The sequence below is a fragment of the Rissa tridactyla genome, chromosome 2 (assembly GCF_028500815.1).
Source record: "Rissa tridactyla isolate bRisTri1 chromosome 2, bRisTri1.patW.cur.20221130, whole genome shotgun sequence".
Lineage (NCBI taxonomy): Eukaryota > Metazoa > Chordata > Aves > Charadriiformes > Laridae > Rissa > Rissa tridactyla.
The window spans coordinates 133,875,010-133,891,696 of record NC_071467.1 but is presented as its reverse complement, the minus strand read 5'-3'; the positions used below and the strand labels follow the sequence as shown (position 1 = coordinate 133,891,696).

At 38.9% G+C, this 16,687-nt stretch overlaps 1 protein-coding gene across 1 annotated transcript in view; it reads left to right on the top strand.

Moving 5' to 3' along the window:
- Positions 1-16,667, top strand: part of ITGB8 (integrin subunit beta 8) — a 47,478-nt gene extending 30,811 nt beyond the window's left edge. The window contains exons 9-14 of the mRNA XM_054192944.1: positions 2,095-2,229; positions 5,202-5,607; positions 7,842-8,067; positions 9,692-9,795; positions 10,913-11,076; positions 11,170-16,667. Of these exons, the coding sequence (XP_054048919.1) occupies positions 2,095-2,229; positions 5,202-5,607; positions 7,842-8,067; positions 9,692-9,795; positions 10,913-11,076; positions 11,170-11,292 (1,158 nt within the window). The 3' untranslated portion in view covers positions 11,293-16,667. The remainder of the gene's footprint in view (positions 1-2,094; positions 2,230-5,201; positions 5,608-7,841; positions 8,068-9,691; positions 9,796-10,912; positions 11,077-11,169) is intronic.
- Positions 16,668-16,687: the final 20 nt, after the last annotated feature.

Sequence of the window (16,687 nt, the reverse complement as noted above, 5' to 3'; positions counted from 1 at the left end):
GAGAGAACAATGGAAATGGCTTTGTGAACTCTTTCCTGGAGTTCTCAACTGAAAGTAATAGTATGGGAAAGAGAAAGTAATAGTATGGTAAAGAGCATAAAGTTGTTTTCCACACATGATTGACAGAGAATGGCAGCTTGAAAGTGGAAATTGGCATCTTGATAGCGAATGAAAGATAGCCTGGTAAGAGGGGGCATAAACAGCTTTGAAAATGAAGCCAAGTAGTGTACATTTGATGTACTAGAGCATCGGGAGCAGCATCAAAATTAACGTCATGGGTTAGATGGCTGAATGCTGTTAAGGTGTGCAAGTTACACAAACATGCAAGTTCCCAAAGTTGAAAATTCAGTTATAAACTATATGCAAGGTTTCAGGATATATCACATTATTTTTGATCAGTTGTACATGGGAGGCTGAATTTATCCATTGTACTAGGTTAATCATCCAAATAGGGCTATTTGCTTTCAGAAAATTGGCTATAATGAAGAGGGAAGTCCCATGTCTGTTCCTAGTCAATAGCATGGGTTTGTGCATGTTTTCCTCACTGTCATGTTGGAAATGTGCAGAAGGCAAAGACATTCAAAAGCAGAGGAGATTAGGTGGAATCAAATTGCAGAGAAATTCTCACTATATTGTACTTTCTGTTATAAAATTGAGAAATCTAATTTTGAATATGGAGGTTTGCAGAAAATTGCTGGCAAAAAATTTTGTAGATCATAGTCCTTTTGTGTGCCACTTTTACACTGTCCATCCTAGATTGTGTCCCGTTTTTTAGAGCACAGTGCAGGGCAAACATTCAAGGAGAGGAAACGAAAATTTACAAAATAATGATTTAGTTCAATGAAAGATTCTGTGGGACTTTCCTGCTCCAGCCACCCCCAGTTTGCTCTTGCCTTATTTTCATTTTTTACACAGTATCTCCCTTCCCATCCTAAACTTCATTGGATTTGATACTTTGAGATTTTTATCATACTTTTAGGGGCTTGTAATATACAAACACACAGTGAACAGGGCTTGAATGTTTTGCTTTCTTGAAAGCAAAAGTACTTAGATAAGAAAATAAATTTCGCGTTGATGTTTGATGACAGTGGGCCTCTTGCACTCTTGTTCTAAGCAGGGAAACCTTAGGCTTATTTGTGGAAAACCCTGGCTGAAAATCCCTGGCTAAAAAGCCAAAGATGAGTCACTAATTTTCAAAAAGTTACTAAGATAAACATGTGTTTAGATTCATGTAATTAAATTTCCATTTGTAGCAGTAAAAATACCCACTGAACTAATTTTTTATATACTAATATGCCAGGAATTTTAATAATCTCTTTGTGCAATTTTCAGCTTGTCGGTTTGTACAGCTTTAATAAATTTTTACAAATTTTTAAAAATTTAAATTTTAAAAGCAATATTCCTTCTTGGAAGGAAGTAGGATTTTAGAGCATGCAGTAAATACAAGTTACAAAGTAGCTGGCTTTTTCGTTATTTTATATCGTAAAAAAGCCCTAATGGGAATCAACCAGTTGTTGATTTATATAGTCCTATCTGACCCAAATAAATCAGTAAGAGTAATCCCAATAGCCTTTATATCACCCTAAGAAAACTTCTAGTTTTCAGAGAAAAGTTTTCAGAGAGGATTTTTCCAAGACAGGTGCAAAATAGCAGAAGTTTATAAAGTGTCAAGTCAATTAGGAACCTTTTCTGCTGGATAGCAATAGTTGTATGTATGTTTACTGTTTTATTTTAAATGTGTGTCTAAAAGGCAGTGTAGTCTCCCAAACAATAAGCAGTTTTTGTTGTGTGCGGTTGTTAGAATAGATTTTCAAATTGCGAAAAGTACAGTCTCAAAACCATTTTAGAAAAGCTGAAAATGTTTTTATCTGGAAAACGTAATCCTCTTTATCAGAATTACCAGTTCACTGGTTGTGTATATTTGGAATGTAATCGGGTCTTTATATGGGAAACAATGCTTTAATTCATTCCTTTATTCACACAGACAAGCTTTCTTCATTTTCAGTCAGATACAGTAGCCGTACTTGGTGTTAGTCACCAATGCACATGCTATGTTGAGAGGCAAAGCGACTAAAACTTTTTTTCTGGTTACAGAAACTAATCTCGGAAGTGAAAATTCAAGTCGATAACCAGATGCAAGGTCTTCATTTCAATATCACTGCAATCTGTCCTGATGGAAGTAAAAAAACTGGCATGGAAGGATGTAAAAATGTGCGATATAATGAAGAAGTATGTTGATAGTTCTCGTTCTTCAAGGAAGTGGAATACTTGTTTTTCTGTTCGGTTGGGTTTCAATGGTGTGAAATCTTCTAGGGATTTACTTAAACTGAAAATGGATTTATGCGATTAATGACTACAGACTCTCTATTATTCTCCGGTTTTATTTCTCCTGAATCTTATTTTAATTCTCACTAATCTCATGGAACTAAGGCTCAAAGCTTTTCCTGAAAGTTAACGTCCATTAAAACTCTCCTCCTTTGTCCTCCGCTGGGCACAATAGCCATGTTCATTGTGATGAAATCTGTACCTAAAGAGGCTGAAAGGTAATCACCCAGTTGAAAAGAATCAGTGGAATTTGTGTTCCTTGGGTCTGTACTAAGACACCACCTTTCCCGGTCCTTTCTCTAGTAGTCTTCATGCACAATCAGGGTTGTGGTTAATTAGTTTATTTTATAAATCAAATTAATAAAATGATTTATCCCCTTTTGGATTGGTGCCATCTACTGAATGAAATGGATTGTAAAACTGGAGCATCATGCACCATGAAAATGCGGGGGAAGATGTCTGGCTAATATAAGGAACATGATTTTCTTCCCAGAACAACTTCTCTGTGCCTTGATATATTTATTTAATTGCTTGGACTAGTAGAGTAATTCATTTAGCTTGCCAGGAAGAGGTCTGTGTTTCTGGAGTGCAGGGTCAAGGAGTTCTTTCCTTCTTGACATGTACAGACATCTCAGCTGGTGTGATTTTACTTGTGCCTGTGTGTAGAAATAGCAAAACAAATCAGTAGATTAAATGTGTGAATTTTAAATATATTCATTTAGATGCATTTTATGATCTTCTGAATTTTGTCTGCATGCCCTGCTGATGATTAGCTTGTACAGTTTAAGGGAGGTTTTCTATGTTTTTCTTAACTCATCTCTTCTCCAGTGTTATTCCCTGTGCATGTCAGAAGAAATAGGACTGGAATTTGTTCTGTTTAATGAAAAGAAAAATATTTATATCTGTTTCTTTTTAATAAAAAGCCAAGCCAGCTGATTATAACAGATTGCATGTGGTCCTAACCCTCTACTGCTGTTGAAAATGAGCCATCCTCAAGAGATTAATTTATTTTAACCATAAATCCTTCTTTCAGTATTTGTTTACAGGCAAAATGCTTTTCCTTAATTCTCACATTCCTCGTATTGTCTAATCCTTCTTCCTTCCTTTTCTTACCAAAACACAAAGTGTGTTATATTCTGGAACAATCCTATGGTTTCTTCAGAGTGCAAAACTAACTTTGGCTATCAATCAGCAAGTGTCAGTGTTCATGGTGTATTGTTTAGTTGCAATACATTTAATCTTTCTGCTGCTGTGTTCAGACCCATCAAATTTCATGACATGATTTGGCCTTCCCTCCCATTTCCCTGCCATTCCTCCAGTGGTGTATTGTACATGAAGATGGTGTTTTCTAGAGGGGCTCTGTCTTGAATAAAAAGCACATTCTGTAGCTGCAGCCTGTCCTCCCCATGTGATACGCACCTGCCGTATGAATTAATTAGAGCATAGCCACACTTCTGCCCCGTAACCAGAGGGAAGAAGTCTCATGCGCGGAGAGCGTAGGCAACTGAGGGGTTATGTGTGTAGTGGCGCATTTGAGAAACAAGAAGAAGAAAAGCAAAGGGCGAGATAAAGCCTGTGTGCCCCCTCAATACAACATTAAGAAGCGCATGCTTCTGCACAGCATTCTTCTCCTGTTGTCCGTGTAGGCAGCCGCAGCCCCACTCGCCACAAAGCCACCATTGTCCCCAAGGGCTCGGCTGTTCTCATGTGGGGGCGCAGCGGGAGGGGGAGACAGCGATGAGAAATGAATGGTCTTAGTCTTTGCGGGTAGTTTCCACCTCGTATGCAATCAGTTTCTTTGGGTTTCTGGGTTTCTTTTTTTTTTTTTTTTATTTAGAAATCTTTGGTGGTAAAGAGTAAAGGTTGGGCTCCTTTCTCACCTTTTCCTCTTCGTTTTATTTTCTCTGTGAGGAGACAAGGAAGAGTCGTTTTCTGTCAGCATGCTAAATAGCCTTAGTGAGAATACCCTGTCAGAAGCCTACTGGTCAAAATAAAAACCCAAAAAACAATTGTGAAATACAAGACTGCTATCCAGTGAAAGTATCACAGATGTCAGAGCTGTCAAAGAGTTTTGGTAGAGACTGACGCAAACTCTATGGCAGACATCTAATCACCAAAATGATCCAGGGTCCTGGGCCCGGACTCTGGAAAGCCACAGCGGCTGCTGCTGCTGCAGGGGGTACTGCTGGGGTGAGGACCTGGGGCATGGTGGTGATGGCCATGACATGGCCAGGAGCTAGGCACTTGGGTCCACTCTGAAGCAGTGCTTCATCTGGCCAGGACCACAGCAAGAGCAGCAAGACTCTCTTGCTTCATACGCATTGTAGGAATTGAGAAAAAAAAGCTGATACTAAGGTGTGAGCCATTTTAGTAGGAGTAGATAGGGCCATCCAAAAAAACCTTTATGGTTTCTATTTGCACAGACCATTTCTGCACCAAGAACATTCATTATAGGTTCTTTTTATGAAGAGTATCTCTGTTTCTGTTTGTGTATTGTCTTGCTCAATCTAGTCCCAGTTCTCATCAGAGTATTTCTATAATATAACAGAATGTGCGCATTAAATAAGATCAGGAGGATGATGAAAGTAATTGTGTTACTATTTAATTTGTATTAAACTTGTCTTCTGCAACTATGCTTTCTTAACATGAAAAGTAGATTGCTGTCAATCTTCTATTGTTAGGATTTAAACAAAAGGATTTGTGATGCTTGTCATTGCAAATATATCATGTTTGACAAATGGCCACTGTGCATTTTGTTATTATTAGTGAGTGCACACTCGTATACAATGTAAGATTCTGCTTTATTTATGTGTTAAAATGTTAAGCAATTTATAGGAAATAATAATGATGTAAAATCTGTCTTTATTTCTTCTTAGGTACTTTTCAATGTATCCGTTACAATGAAAGGATGCGATACAACTGGAGGAAGAAAATATGCAATACTTAAGCCTATTGGTTTCAATGAAACCGCCATCGTTAACGTGGAGAAAAGCTGTGCCTGTCAGTATGGAGACAGTGCAAAGCACAAAAGAATATGGGCTGATGAAACTTTTTCTGATGGCCAACAGTCCCATTGCAGGGAAAACAATTGTAATTCTAATAAAGATACACTTCCTTCTGAGAGGTGCAGACGACACCAGGACCAGCCCATCTGCAGTGGCCAAGGAAATTGCATAGATGGGAAATGTTTCTGCTACAAAAGCAAGCTAGGCACGGTGTATGGCAAATACTGTGAAATGGATGATTTTTCCTGCCCGTATCACCAGGGAAACTTATGTTCTGGTAAGCTGTGGAGTTTATGTCTGTATTTTGTTTTCATTTTGGTTTGGTTTGGTTTGGTTTGGTTTTCTGAAGCTTATATACATGATGCAGCTGAAAACAATGACATAAGGCTGTCAAGTACAAGAATTGTGTGTGCAGAATTAGTGTGTGAAATGTCCAGAACAGCCTGGTAGGAATTCACGCTCCTGGGCTTTCTTCACCACAGAGGTATGCACTGTCTTCTAAACTTTAGCACTGCTTTTCAGATTTATTGAGCTTTTTCTAAATTTAGCTGTTGTAAGATTTAAATCTAAAACTTCTTCAGAGGTAATGATACTGATATCTTTGATAAAACAGTAACGTTATTTGAGAAAGTAAGTTGATACATTTCAGTCTAATGGAAATATGAGATACTCAGAGGTTAGCAGGAATCATAACTTCCAGATGCGGTTCCAGTTTTGTAACACCCTAAATCAGTCTTGTCAGAGATATGTGAGTGAAATGTGATTTCAAATACTGATATATATGCTAGCACTGTTCAGAACACCTGCTCCGAAAAGGAGAGTGGAAGTGAAACATAAACAGGGAGAGTTGTTAGAAATTCTTATTCTTTTTGTGGCCTACTTTATGTTTTTTAAAGAAAGCATATGAACAAAATACAAAACATGTACTTTTAAATTAGAGTTGCTAAGGAAAAATGGGATTGAATCGGTATCATTACTGTATCTCTACCCGAATTATTTTTTTCCCCTCAGAAGTAATGAAATATTTTAAAATCCACACTGCTGTCCTGTATCAAGTATACTGAACAATGAGTGAATTGAGGCACCAATTTTTTCAACCGCAGATGGATAAATTTTGAGTAATAATATGGACTTTAGCAGAGCTATTTTGGTTTTGCTCTGCTGATGGCTGTGAACTTTATATGAAATGAAGAGAAATAATGTCACCTAATCCTTTAAATACTTTATTCCAACACAAAGAATTACCGTTCGTCTTCTCACTCCTCTCCCCTCCCCTCAGCCAACTTTTCAAATTTACTATTTCTTAACTTAAGGAGACCTTTGAAACTTACAAGCTCCTAAAGCCCGTGGTGTGGTGCCCTGGTCAGCAGAGGAGACAGGGAGGTCTTTATCTCCCTGTTGTGTTGGAGATTGTCACATGTGATGGAGTCCTGCCCTAGGGTACCACAAGGGGAACCTGCCACCTGGGGCCGTGGCTGAGCAGTGTGCCTCTTCGTGGGATATTTTCCAGTGCAGAGCCTTGCTCTGAGATGTTCTATGATCCACTGCCCTGTGATCCCCCCTCTATCTTGCCCAGCCCAGACAAAAAAAGGGGCAGCCTATACCTCGGCCTCACTCCCATTTAGGGGATCCCATCTGTTCCATGGGACTGTCTCCCTGCAGCTGCTCTGTGGATCTCTGGAGCACAAGAGGGCCGTCGCACTTTGTGTGAAACTTAGGTACTGCTGAGGCATAGCTGAGGAGACCTCATGAGATTTGCCTGTGCTTTATGCGCTATTTCTATATTTCCTAAAGATGCTTTCCCATGCTGTAATAATGTGGCTAGACATTACCAGCATGTCAGTTGTACAGCTGCCTAAACGTGCTACAACATGGAAAACAGATGGATTTTGCCCTACAGTTCCCACTGCTTTGCCTGGAAAATTGTAAAGGCCACCAGAGGTTCTTCATAGCCTTTGAATCTTTGAGGCTTTGCATTTTAAGTTCTTGTTAAACAACCTACGTTTCATAAGCACAGCATACCCACCTGTGCAGCTCAGTCATCTGCCCTTTAGAAAGGCAGAAAAGCAGCACTATCATGCGTGCTTCCGAAAAGAAAAGAAAAAGAAACAAACCACCTGGCATGTGGACATGAACTTGATACTTCTTCCTCCACTAAATTGCGCTGTTTATTTGAACTGAATGCTTTCTTGGTAAAGAGAAGTTTGTTTAGTTTGCCTGAAGACTGTTTTCCTGGTCGTTGTGTAATTTTTAATCCCCACTACTTTGATAACGTTTGAGGATGACATCAAGGTAGCAGCTTTTGCTGAACTTAACAACAAACAGCAGCCATAAATATGTAACATGGTTTTAATTTCAGCCCAAATTGTTAACCTAAAAACTTAAAGCAAGCCAAGGTCTACATTAGCTCTGCTTAATGTAAAGCACCAGCAATACAAATGTATGCATATAAAAATGGGTTTTCTATGTTTTCATAAAAGCACAATGACTCAAGCCTGTCTGATGTTGTAGGTAACGGTGAATGTGAAGCTGGTAGATGCAAATGCTTTCCTGGCTGGGAAGGTGACCATTGCCAGTGCTCATTACAATCAGCAAAGCACTGCCTGAATTCAAAGGGCCAGATTTGCAGTGGAAGAGGAAAATGCGTATGTGGAAAGTGTGAGTGCACAGATCCAAGAAGCTTTGGCCGTTTGTGTGAATATTGCCCGACTTGCAACAAAGCCTGTGAAGAAAACTGGTACGTTTCTTGTGATAGACTTGACTTTTTAACTCTGTAGTGTTGAAACAAGGAGAAATATTTCTGCTTGGCTAGTTATGTGCTATATTTTTTAGATATTTAGATTGTAGGAAATTGGAACAATTCGTACTTGAGACTTTTCTCTATGTAGCTGAGGGGTTCACACTGGCAATTAAGAGAATTGTATGTCCATATGTGTGTTCAGCAGTCTGTGTCCAACTTTCAGCTTTCTGAAATCAAAGGAGGTGTGTCCTATGAGTATCTTTTTTTTCATGTATTTATTAAAAGATGGTTCTTCATGTGAAATCTTCTAGGTAGGAAATAAAGCCCATAAATCTGGAGTTCTAAAAATGGACAGTAGATCCTACTCTTGAATGCCACCAACTCCAGTTCTCCAAGTTTGTTTCTGCGCACTCCTTGTGCTTCTCAGCTGAAAGAAGGAGATGTGGAACAGGAGTGGTGCCTGCACATTATCGCTGCTGTCGGTCAGCAGAGCAGAGCTGGTCTTACCCAGAGAACAACATTTTCTGTTACTCAGTTTTAAACCACTTAGTCTTTGCTGTGCTAGTTTTAAAGCATGCCGTTTTTCCTTACCCGTGTAAAGGAAGGGACAGCGTGGAGGTTTAAATGAGCAGCCCAAGGAGGAGAGAAGCTAGACCAAGCTGTCAGTGGCACGCTGGCTGGTGCTGGCTTAAAGAGTCAATGAAACCCTGTCTTTGGGCACGGCTCTTCTACACCCTTCTGTCAGCACATGTAACCTTCTGCATCCCACTGCGTCAGAGAGGGTGAGAGAGCAGCCTTTAGTTGAAAAGGGAATTGTCATCAAACCAGAATTGTTTTTTATTCAGTTTCATTTGAATTATAGCTCGTTTGGTGAATATACTGGAGAGACAAGCTGGGCCATGTCTGAAAAGATGACCGCTAAGACTTCACTAGATAAAATACAGTTAGCCTTGCTGGCTTACACTTGCTGAAAGTTGCTGTGAAATGCGCGCCATTAATAAATTCAGAAGGTAGCATAGCTTCGTTTAAAAACTCAGTCAGGGCATTTTCAGGATCACTTGTGACGTCCATCTTCTGCAAAGCTGAAAAGTGAAGACCGCAAGACTGACAGCACTGCCTCCCACTGTGCTGCTGACCCTCTGAACTGCCCAGCAGCGGCACCTTACGTAGCTTTGTCTTAAGAGTTTTTTGGATGCTGTGTTAACAAAGCTGTGTTTCCTACACCTATCCCTTCCCTTCAGTCCCAGCATGTATGCCAATGACATTGATTAAGAAAGAAAGACTAGGGCCAAACTAGAGGCTGACAGCTGGAGAAAGGGTGCTGGACCCTTAGCTACACCCCCTGAAGAGTACACATCACAAAAGGCAGAGCAGGGGCTGGAGGAAGGTGGTTCGAAGCCAAAAAGACATCTTTTACTTTACGACTTCTGCCTGGTTGGTTCTGAGAAGCATCAAGGGGATAAAATGCTGAGAGGCATCACATTTCAGAAAAAAATAAATAAATGTCGCAATGTTTTTACTAGCAACAGGAAAGCATTATGTGCAAGCGATACGTCAGCAAATCTCTTTAAGGAGCGCGCGGAGAAAGACATGGGGTTTTAGTTAAATTTTTATTTTACAGGAACTGTGTTCAGTGCCATCATTCTAACAATGCATCTCAGGCTAAACTTGACCAGTGCACGACCTCATGCGCTTACCTGCTGCATTATATTGACCAGACTTCAGGTATGTGACATATTATAGGTAATTTCAATAAAAGATGAAAATCTGTTCAGATTAATAATTGAATTCACCGCTGTTACAGTGTCTTTCAAAAGGGTGTCATGTTATTAAAATAACAAAGAAAGCAGGAAAAAGAGAAAAATCACTCATAGCTTCAGGGAAAGTAAAAGATAAATAATAACAGGAAATGTGATTGGCAAGCATTGCTAAATCAGATTTCCCAGCTCCTTGAGAAGTCACATCTAATAATAATGAATCCTGCCTGAGCAATGCTTAAAGAAATATTTATAATATGGCATCTGTATGTTTTATTACTTTGGATATGCTTACATTATTTGACATTACCAGAAATGAGGAAGAATGAAGGAGAATGCTTACCTCACATTCAGTAATGTTTAAATATTCCTTTCAAGTATAAAAAACTGCACAGTTATGAGGGTACGGAAGAATAACATCTTTTTAAATAGAATCTCATAAAGCTTAATCAGTCCACGCTGCAACAAAAATGGAGGTAAATGGTTACCTTTTGTCACTTCACATTTTTATACGTCTTTTTATCTTACAGTTGTTCATAAATGAGAAAAATAACTGTGAATGCTTTTCTCATAACTTCAGTATTAATTAAAGCAAAGCTTGCTGTGTGAGGGAGGTTTACCAGTGAGGAGAGCACTGGACAAAGATTCAAGAAACCACATTTTCTTTCATATTTTGCCAATGACCTGCACTGTAATCTTGTGAGGATTAAACTGTATTGGACCCATACATCTCTAACTACTCATCCTCTCTATTTCAGCTATAAAGTCACCAGTTTACAGAGAATTTATGGCAGCCAACACAGTGAAGCTTTAGTCTTAGTTCTGTAGATTAAAGGAATAATAGTTTCACCATTTTTCTACAGTGGATCTTGATCAGAATTGCCTTTCCTGACATGCCCTACTTCAAAAGCTTGCATATGGCAACTGTTAGCCTTTAACTTCCCTTAAGTTATTTTCCCTTAAGTTTTATCAGGCTCCTGTTATATTTATGTGACATTACTATGCAGTGGTAGTTATAACTGTGTTTCAGGGGTGTGCCTATTCCATACGTTAGGCTTTACACTTGTGTTTTCCTTTCGTTGCAGAATGTTTCTCTGGCCGAAGCTACTTTAGAGTCTTTTCCATAATCTTTATAGTTACCTTTCTGATCGGGTTGCTTGTTGTCCTTATCATCAGGCAGATAATTCTGCAGGGGAGCAGCAATAAAGTTAAATCTTCAGCTGATTACAGAATATCTGCAACAAAGAAGGTAATTGATTTCAGAGCCATCGTATTCAGTAATCTTTTTCTTTCACATAAAAGTTAGCTAATCATTGATAAAAATTGTATCTTCTCCTTCAAGGATAAGATGTTTTTGCCTACTGTTTGTACAAGAACAGTAACATACAGACGAGACAAACCAGAGGAAATAAATATCGACATCAGCAAGTTACGATTAAATGAAACTTTCAAGTGTGAGTTCTGAAGACGGTGTGTTTTCTGCAAATGTCTATTTCCATCATGCTCGACTTTTAAAAAGTTACCTTTCGTACTCTGTCGGACTCTTGACTGTTGCCGTTCGGTTTTGTGTCGTGCATTTTGGTGAATACTGTTAACAAAGTGACATGTAAGCATATTCACATAATGTGACTATGTTTGAAACTATAGCTGCTGTATTTTTTTTTTTTTTTGAAAGAGAAATGTGCGTTACTACTGTTCAGGAACGTTAGTGTTGATGTAGCACTTTAGTGTATTCTAATTTATTTAGTTACGGCCTAGAATGTAGATATGAACCGGTCTGACAAAGCACTGATCTCACTCTACATGTAGCTAGTACTGATGTGCTCTGTGGGAATGGACAAAAACTGTGACTGAAATATTAACATTGCTGTATATTATAGCAATAGATAAAACTATTCAAATGCTCTTAAATAGAGTAAACGGTACTTTTACAGTTCTCTCAGTTGACTAAATTCCACTGATTTGTCTGCTTTAGCCTCTTAGCTTCTCCTCATTACTTAATAGAAATGACTGGATTAAATGAGTGCTTAGATACTGGTGTGAGTGTATAGTTGTGCGTGCATATGCACACACATGCGTGCACACACACACAGGTAAATTATATATATAGTTTTTTATACATTGTGATGTCACTTAAAGATAATTTATATCTGATAAAGAGTAATTTTTAGCTTTTTTACTTGTTTCAACATATAAATCTATATACGAATTTTATGGTATTTGGAAACTGATTGGCTACACAAAACAGGAGAGTTCCTCTGTCCAACAGCGTAGTCTACACGATGATCGCTGCTGGCTGACCTCACCTTTGGAGTCAGCAGCATCAACTCCATTGCAAGCAGATAAATTACACCAGAGCTGTGTTTGGTTTGCTAGCTACATGTCAGTGTTTTGCCAAATAAGGGCTTTGTTCTTTTTGTATGATGTGAGACGTAAGTCTGATTTTACACGCGTGCTCTTTTTTCCTATGTAAATGAGTTGACAGGATTAGATTTCCTGAGTCCTTACGTAACCACTTCAATTTTTGTGACTGTGCATTGAGAAATGTGTCCAGTGTGATGTGGAAAAGAACCTGCAATTTGGAAGAAGGTGAGGAAAACAGGAGTCTTTTTCTCAAGAGAACACGTTCATTGACAGCATAAATGTGGGATCAAATTCTGCCTTTAGAAATGGGCAAAACTCTTCTAAACTCAGCAGGACCAATATGAGCTTATCTGAGAGCAGAATTTGAGCTACAAGGTCAAGCAGAAGCATTTTCTTATCCCCGAACCTGGCTATAGTGGTAGAAGATGTGTTATTGTTATATACTAGTTGGAAGAGTCAGCCAACAGTCTGATTTACTAACTTTATGCTGCCAAAACCCTACGAAAATATGATCAGCCTCTAATGCACTAAGATCTTGCTGGCAAAAAGAAAAAATCATCTCAGAAAGTATGCAGTGTATCAGTTTAGCAACGTCAATTACTGATACTAAATATTGAATCATAGAATCAGAGAATCGTAGATTACCAGGTTGAAAGGGACCTCAAGGATCATGTGGTCCAACCTTTCATGGCAAAAGCATGGTCTGGACAAGATGGCCCAGCACCCTGTCCCGCTGAATCTTGAAAGTGTCCATTGGTCTGTACTTGTCATAGGTAAGAGTTATAGAAACAAAGCAGGGCCTCTTTATATGCAGTTTTTAGAAATTAGTATATATACATATTTCCTATTCTGTATTTCTTCTGTAAATTCCCACTGAAATCTGAGGAGTACACCTGTGAAAGGAAGGCAGGACAAATGATAAGTGTTATGTGAGTTTGGGTCATGGATCAAGTGGGACTGAGAAAAAATAATTTAAAGACAGCCGGCCTTCCATTAAACTGCCATAAAAGCTTTAGATTGGGGTTTTTTTTAATATAAAAAATGGACTATTAAATGTTTCTAAAGCAGTCTTCAAAGTAGTCCCTGAGCTTTCTACAATATAGGTAAAAGTGCCTCATTTAAAGAAAGGGGGGGTTTCCTTACACTGACCCTGATTTTAGTGATAGCTTCATTGTAGTATCTTAATTATAGACTAATTCTGTAATCTGTCAAGTGTACCTTGAACTTTCATTTTCTTTTAAAACACATAGAACCATTTTCCTCCTATGTAAATTAACACATTCTAACACATTGATTTCAGTGGTATTAAGATGAAAAGTCGATAAAAGTTTACCTCCTACTGCCCTTGTCACAATTCGTTGGTATTAGTAAGTGAGTAGGAAACAAAGTCTCTGATTATCTGTTTCACTTAAAACAAACAAAGAAAATCAAAAGCTCAGCGGAGATTATCTGAGTATATAACAAAAGATGTGATTATGTTCTTTAAACAGTGCGCTAAATTTTTTTAACAAAAAAGGTTCCTCAGATGTATTCCCATAATGGCCTTTAAAGCATTTACTGAAGTGATAGCTAATGTTGTTTTTTTTTTCCTTTAGAAATTACTTTTCATTGTTAGAGGGAGTTAAATTATGTGGGTAGGGGATAATGGAGCTGGGTTCTTTGTGGAAGAACAATTTGAGCTGTAACACCCATCTTCCAGACACATCACACTGCTACTACTTTTCTTCTGCAGTGCTGCCTGTGAAGGGGCACGGCCAGTATTTCCTTAGCAGACACCTGCCTGAATGTTTAAAACGCTCTGATCAAATAGAGCAGGCTCACAGGACAAATGGCACTGGAAGATGCTTGCTGTCCTGAGGTTAAAAAAAAAGTGTATTTAAAAAAAAAAAGTTTTGTCAGGAAAAAAAAAAAAAAAGAAAAAAAAAAAGCTTTTCTTGCATCTCCCTCATGGCTTTGCTGTATTGTGGAGGAGGCTAGTGAAAAAGAATAAGCTGCTGCTAATGTGACAGGTCAAGGCTTTTAGAAAGCCCATGGGGAGCTTATACAGAGCAGGATCCTCGGGAGGAGGCTTTGTTTCTAGGGATGGAATCTATCCATGAGAAACTCTGGCTTTGCTTGGTACTTGTTTCCCTCTGCCTTTGACCATGTTTTTCAGAAGAGCTGCTGCAGGAGATGAATAGCCCAACAAAAGCCTCACTATTTAGGGAGCTGTGTTCCCTTAGCACATGACCTTAAATGAGAAAGCAGCCTGTAATTCACAAGGAATTTCCTCAGCCATTGCAGAAGGACTCTGCTTCCTATAGTGCTTAATGTGGGAGATATTAAAGACGAATTAGTTCATATTAGTTTTCAATGCATTGTGCGTCAAAGATGCTCGTAAAAATAGATGAAAAAATATCTAGCCTCAGAATAGAACGTTCCAAACTTATTAAATAAAACTTCTTATACTGGGCTTCTTCAAAAAATGAAAAAAAAAAAAAAGTCAATAATTCGACTGCATTCCTATACCCCAAAATACAACAGCAGATATTGTTGCATCTCATCATTGGGTTTGGGAGTTGTTTTTAGATTTGCTTCCCCAAACAGCACGTGCATGACTTTTCACAGCAGATTTCTTACTGTTAAAGTCCATTTGTATAATTTTCAAATTCTGATCCTACTTTTTTTACCTGTAATTGTTTATTTGTCTAACATTTCAGAAATTACGTGTTTATGCAATTAAAAAGCGTGCATTTTACTTCAGATTCTTCCAAAGTGAAGAAATACTATGAACTGATTATTTCCAACCATCATGAGTACGTTAATAACATTGCTACAGAAGCGTGTGGGAAAATAACTGTTTCATCCAGAAAACGTGCGCATGGTATGCGAGGAATTTTCATTGTGCCCAACTGAAATTCCCTTACGTTCACAAGGAATGTTGAAAGTGAACCTTAAAAAGGAAGGACGTTTGTACAGGCATAGTTTACATTTTATCCATTATTTATCAACTGGATTTATTTTTTCCTCTCCACGGTGTCATGAAAACCTGCTATGTCAAGTATTCTTCAGACCGCAATGGAAAAAATTATTTTCCCAGTCTGATCATATGTATTTGTTTCCTGCTTAGCGTGCATACCTAAATGTACACGTGTTGCGAACAGCGGGAGTGAACGTGTGAAGCAGCTTCAGGCAACCCTTAGTCCTGGAAGTAGCCGTAAGGCCTAGTGATGGCCAAGGCAGAGAGATGGAAGGGCACTGCTGCTTGTGCAGGGATTTGAAGAGGGATGGCATCCTGAGCAGGCACAACGCGTCCTACAGTTCCCAGAGTTGGGAATGATCCTGCAGAGACGGTGCTCTGAGACCACACTTCTCCATTTCTCGGGGCAGGAAGCATCTTCAGAGTGGGTTGGCTTGGCAGAGGTGGGGCAGTTTCTGTCTTTGGTGCTTGGCCACACACTGTCCTCAGCACTGCGGGCTTTTCGCATCTTTACTCATCAAAAAATGCTTGCGTGTAACATAGCAAGGCACCACCTGTGCCAGTACGTACTGTAAACCTGGATGCTGCAGGCTTCCACTAAAGCTTCTGGGAAGTCTTTGGGCATCTGCCCACTGACTTCCCACCAGCCCCAGGATTTCCACCAGCCAGCCTTAAGGAATGTAAGCTGTAGCTGGGAAAGGGCACTTCTCATAGAGTCATTCGTGCTGAGTCAGTGCTGGGTGACACTTACTCTGCTCTGGCTGTGAGCGAAGCGTAGTGCCAGTGTTCTGGCTGTCCATTTGCAAGAGAGGGGAAAGATTTATTTGCTAAGCAGAAATGGAGCAATAGTTAAGAAGAACACTACTTTTTAATGATGATCTTGACACTGCTGCGACACAGAGGCATCTCATGGATCTTACAGAGAACTGAAATTTGTGGAAAGGGAAAAGAGGTTAAAATTAGCCAGCGTGAATGCATTTCTATAGCGAGCCAAATCAGTGGGGTTTCACTGAGTGCGAGCCAGCTCAGAATAGTTGGCCTTTCGGGGGGGAGGGGCAGGAAGGGGGAGAAGAAAAAAGAAAAAAAACTAAAATTAGTAGATTCAAGCCTTAGAAATGCTGCTTTGGATTGCATGTTCTCTTTGTTTCCTTTTCTGCGCACTCTCTTAAAAAAAAAAGGTACCTACTTATTAAAAAAAAATAAAATTAAAATGTCTGGCATTCGTTAAAATAATGGCTTCTACCCAAATCCTAACGTTTCATCCTGATACCTGTATCGTGTTCGGGCTCTTTCAGTTATATTTTGAAGGGAGATGTTGGAAAGATGAAAGATTCTTTTGAGAAGACATTAATGTTGGATGAATTCACTGTGCTAACGTCTTCTTCACTTTTGCCTACTACTGCTTCAAAAAGTAAAAGCTACTTTAAAGTGTCTTATTTAGCAATGGTGTGACAGCTATTAATACTACAGTTTTTAACTTCCTATTTAACATATACTACCTTTTGTAAAAAAAGTATATACAGATAAATAATGTTTC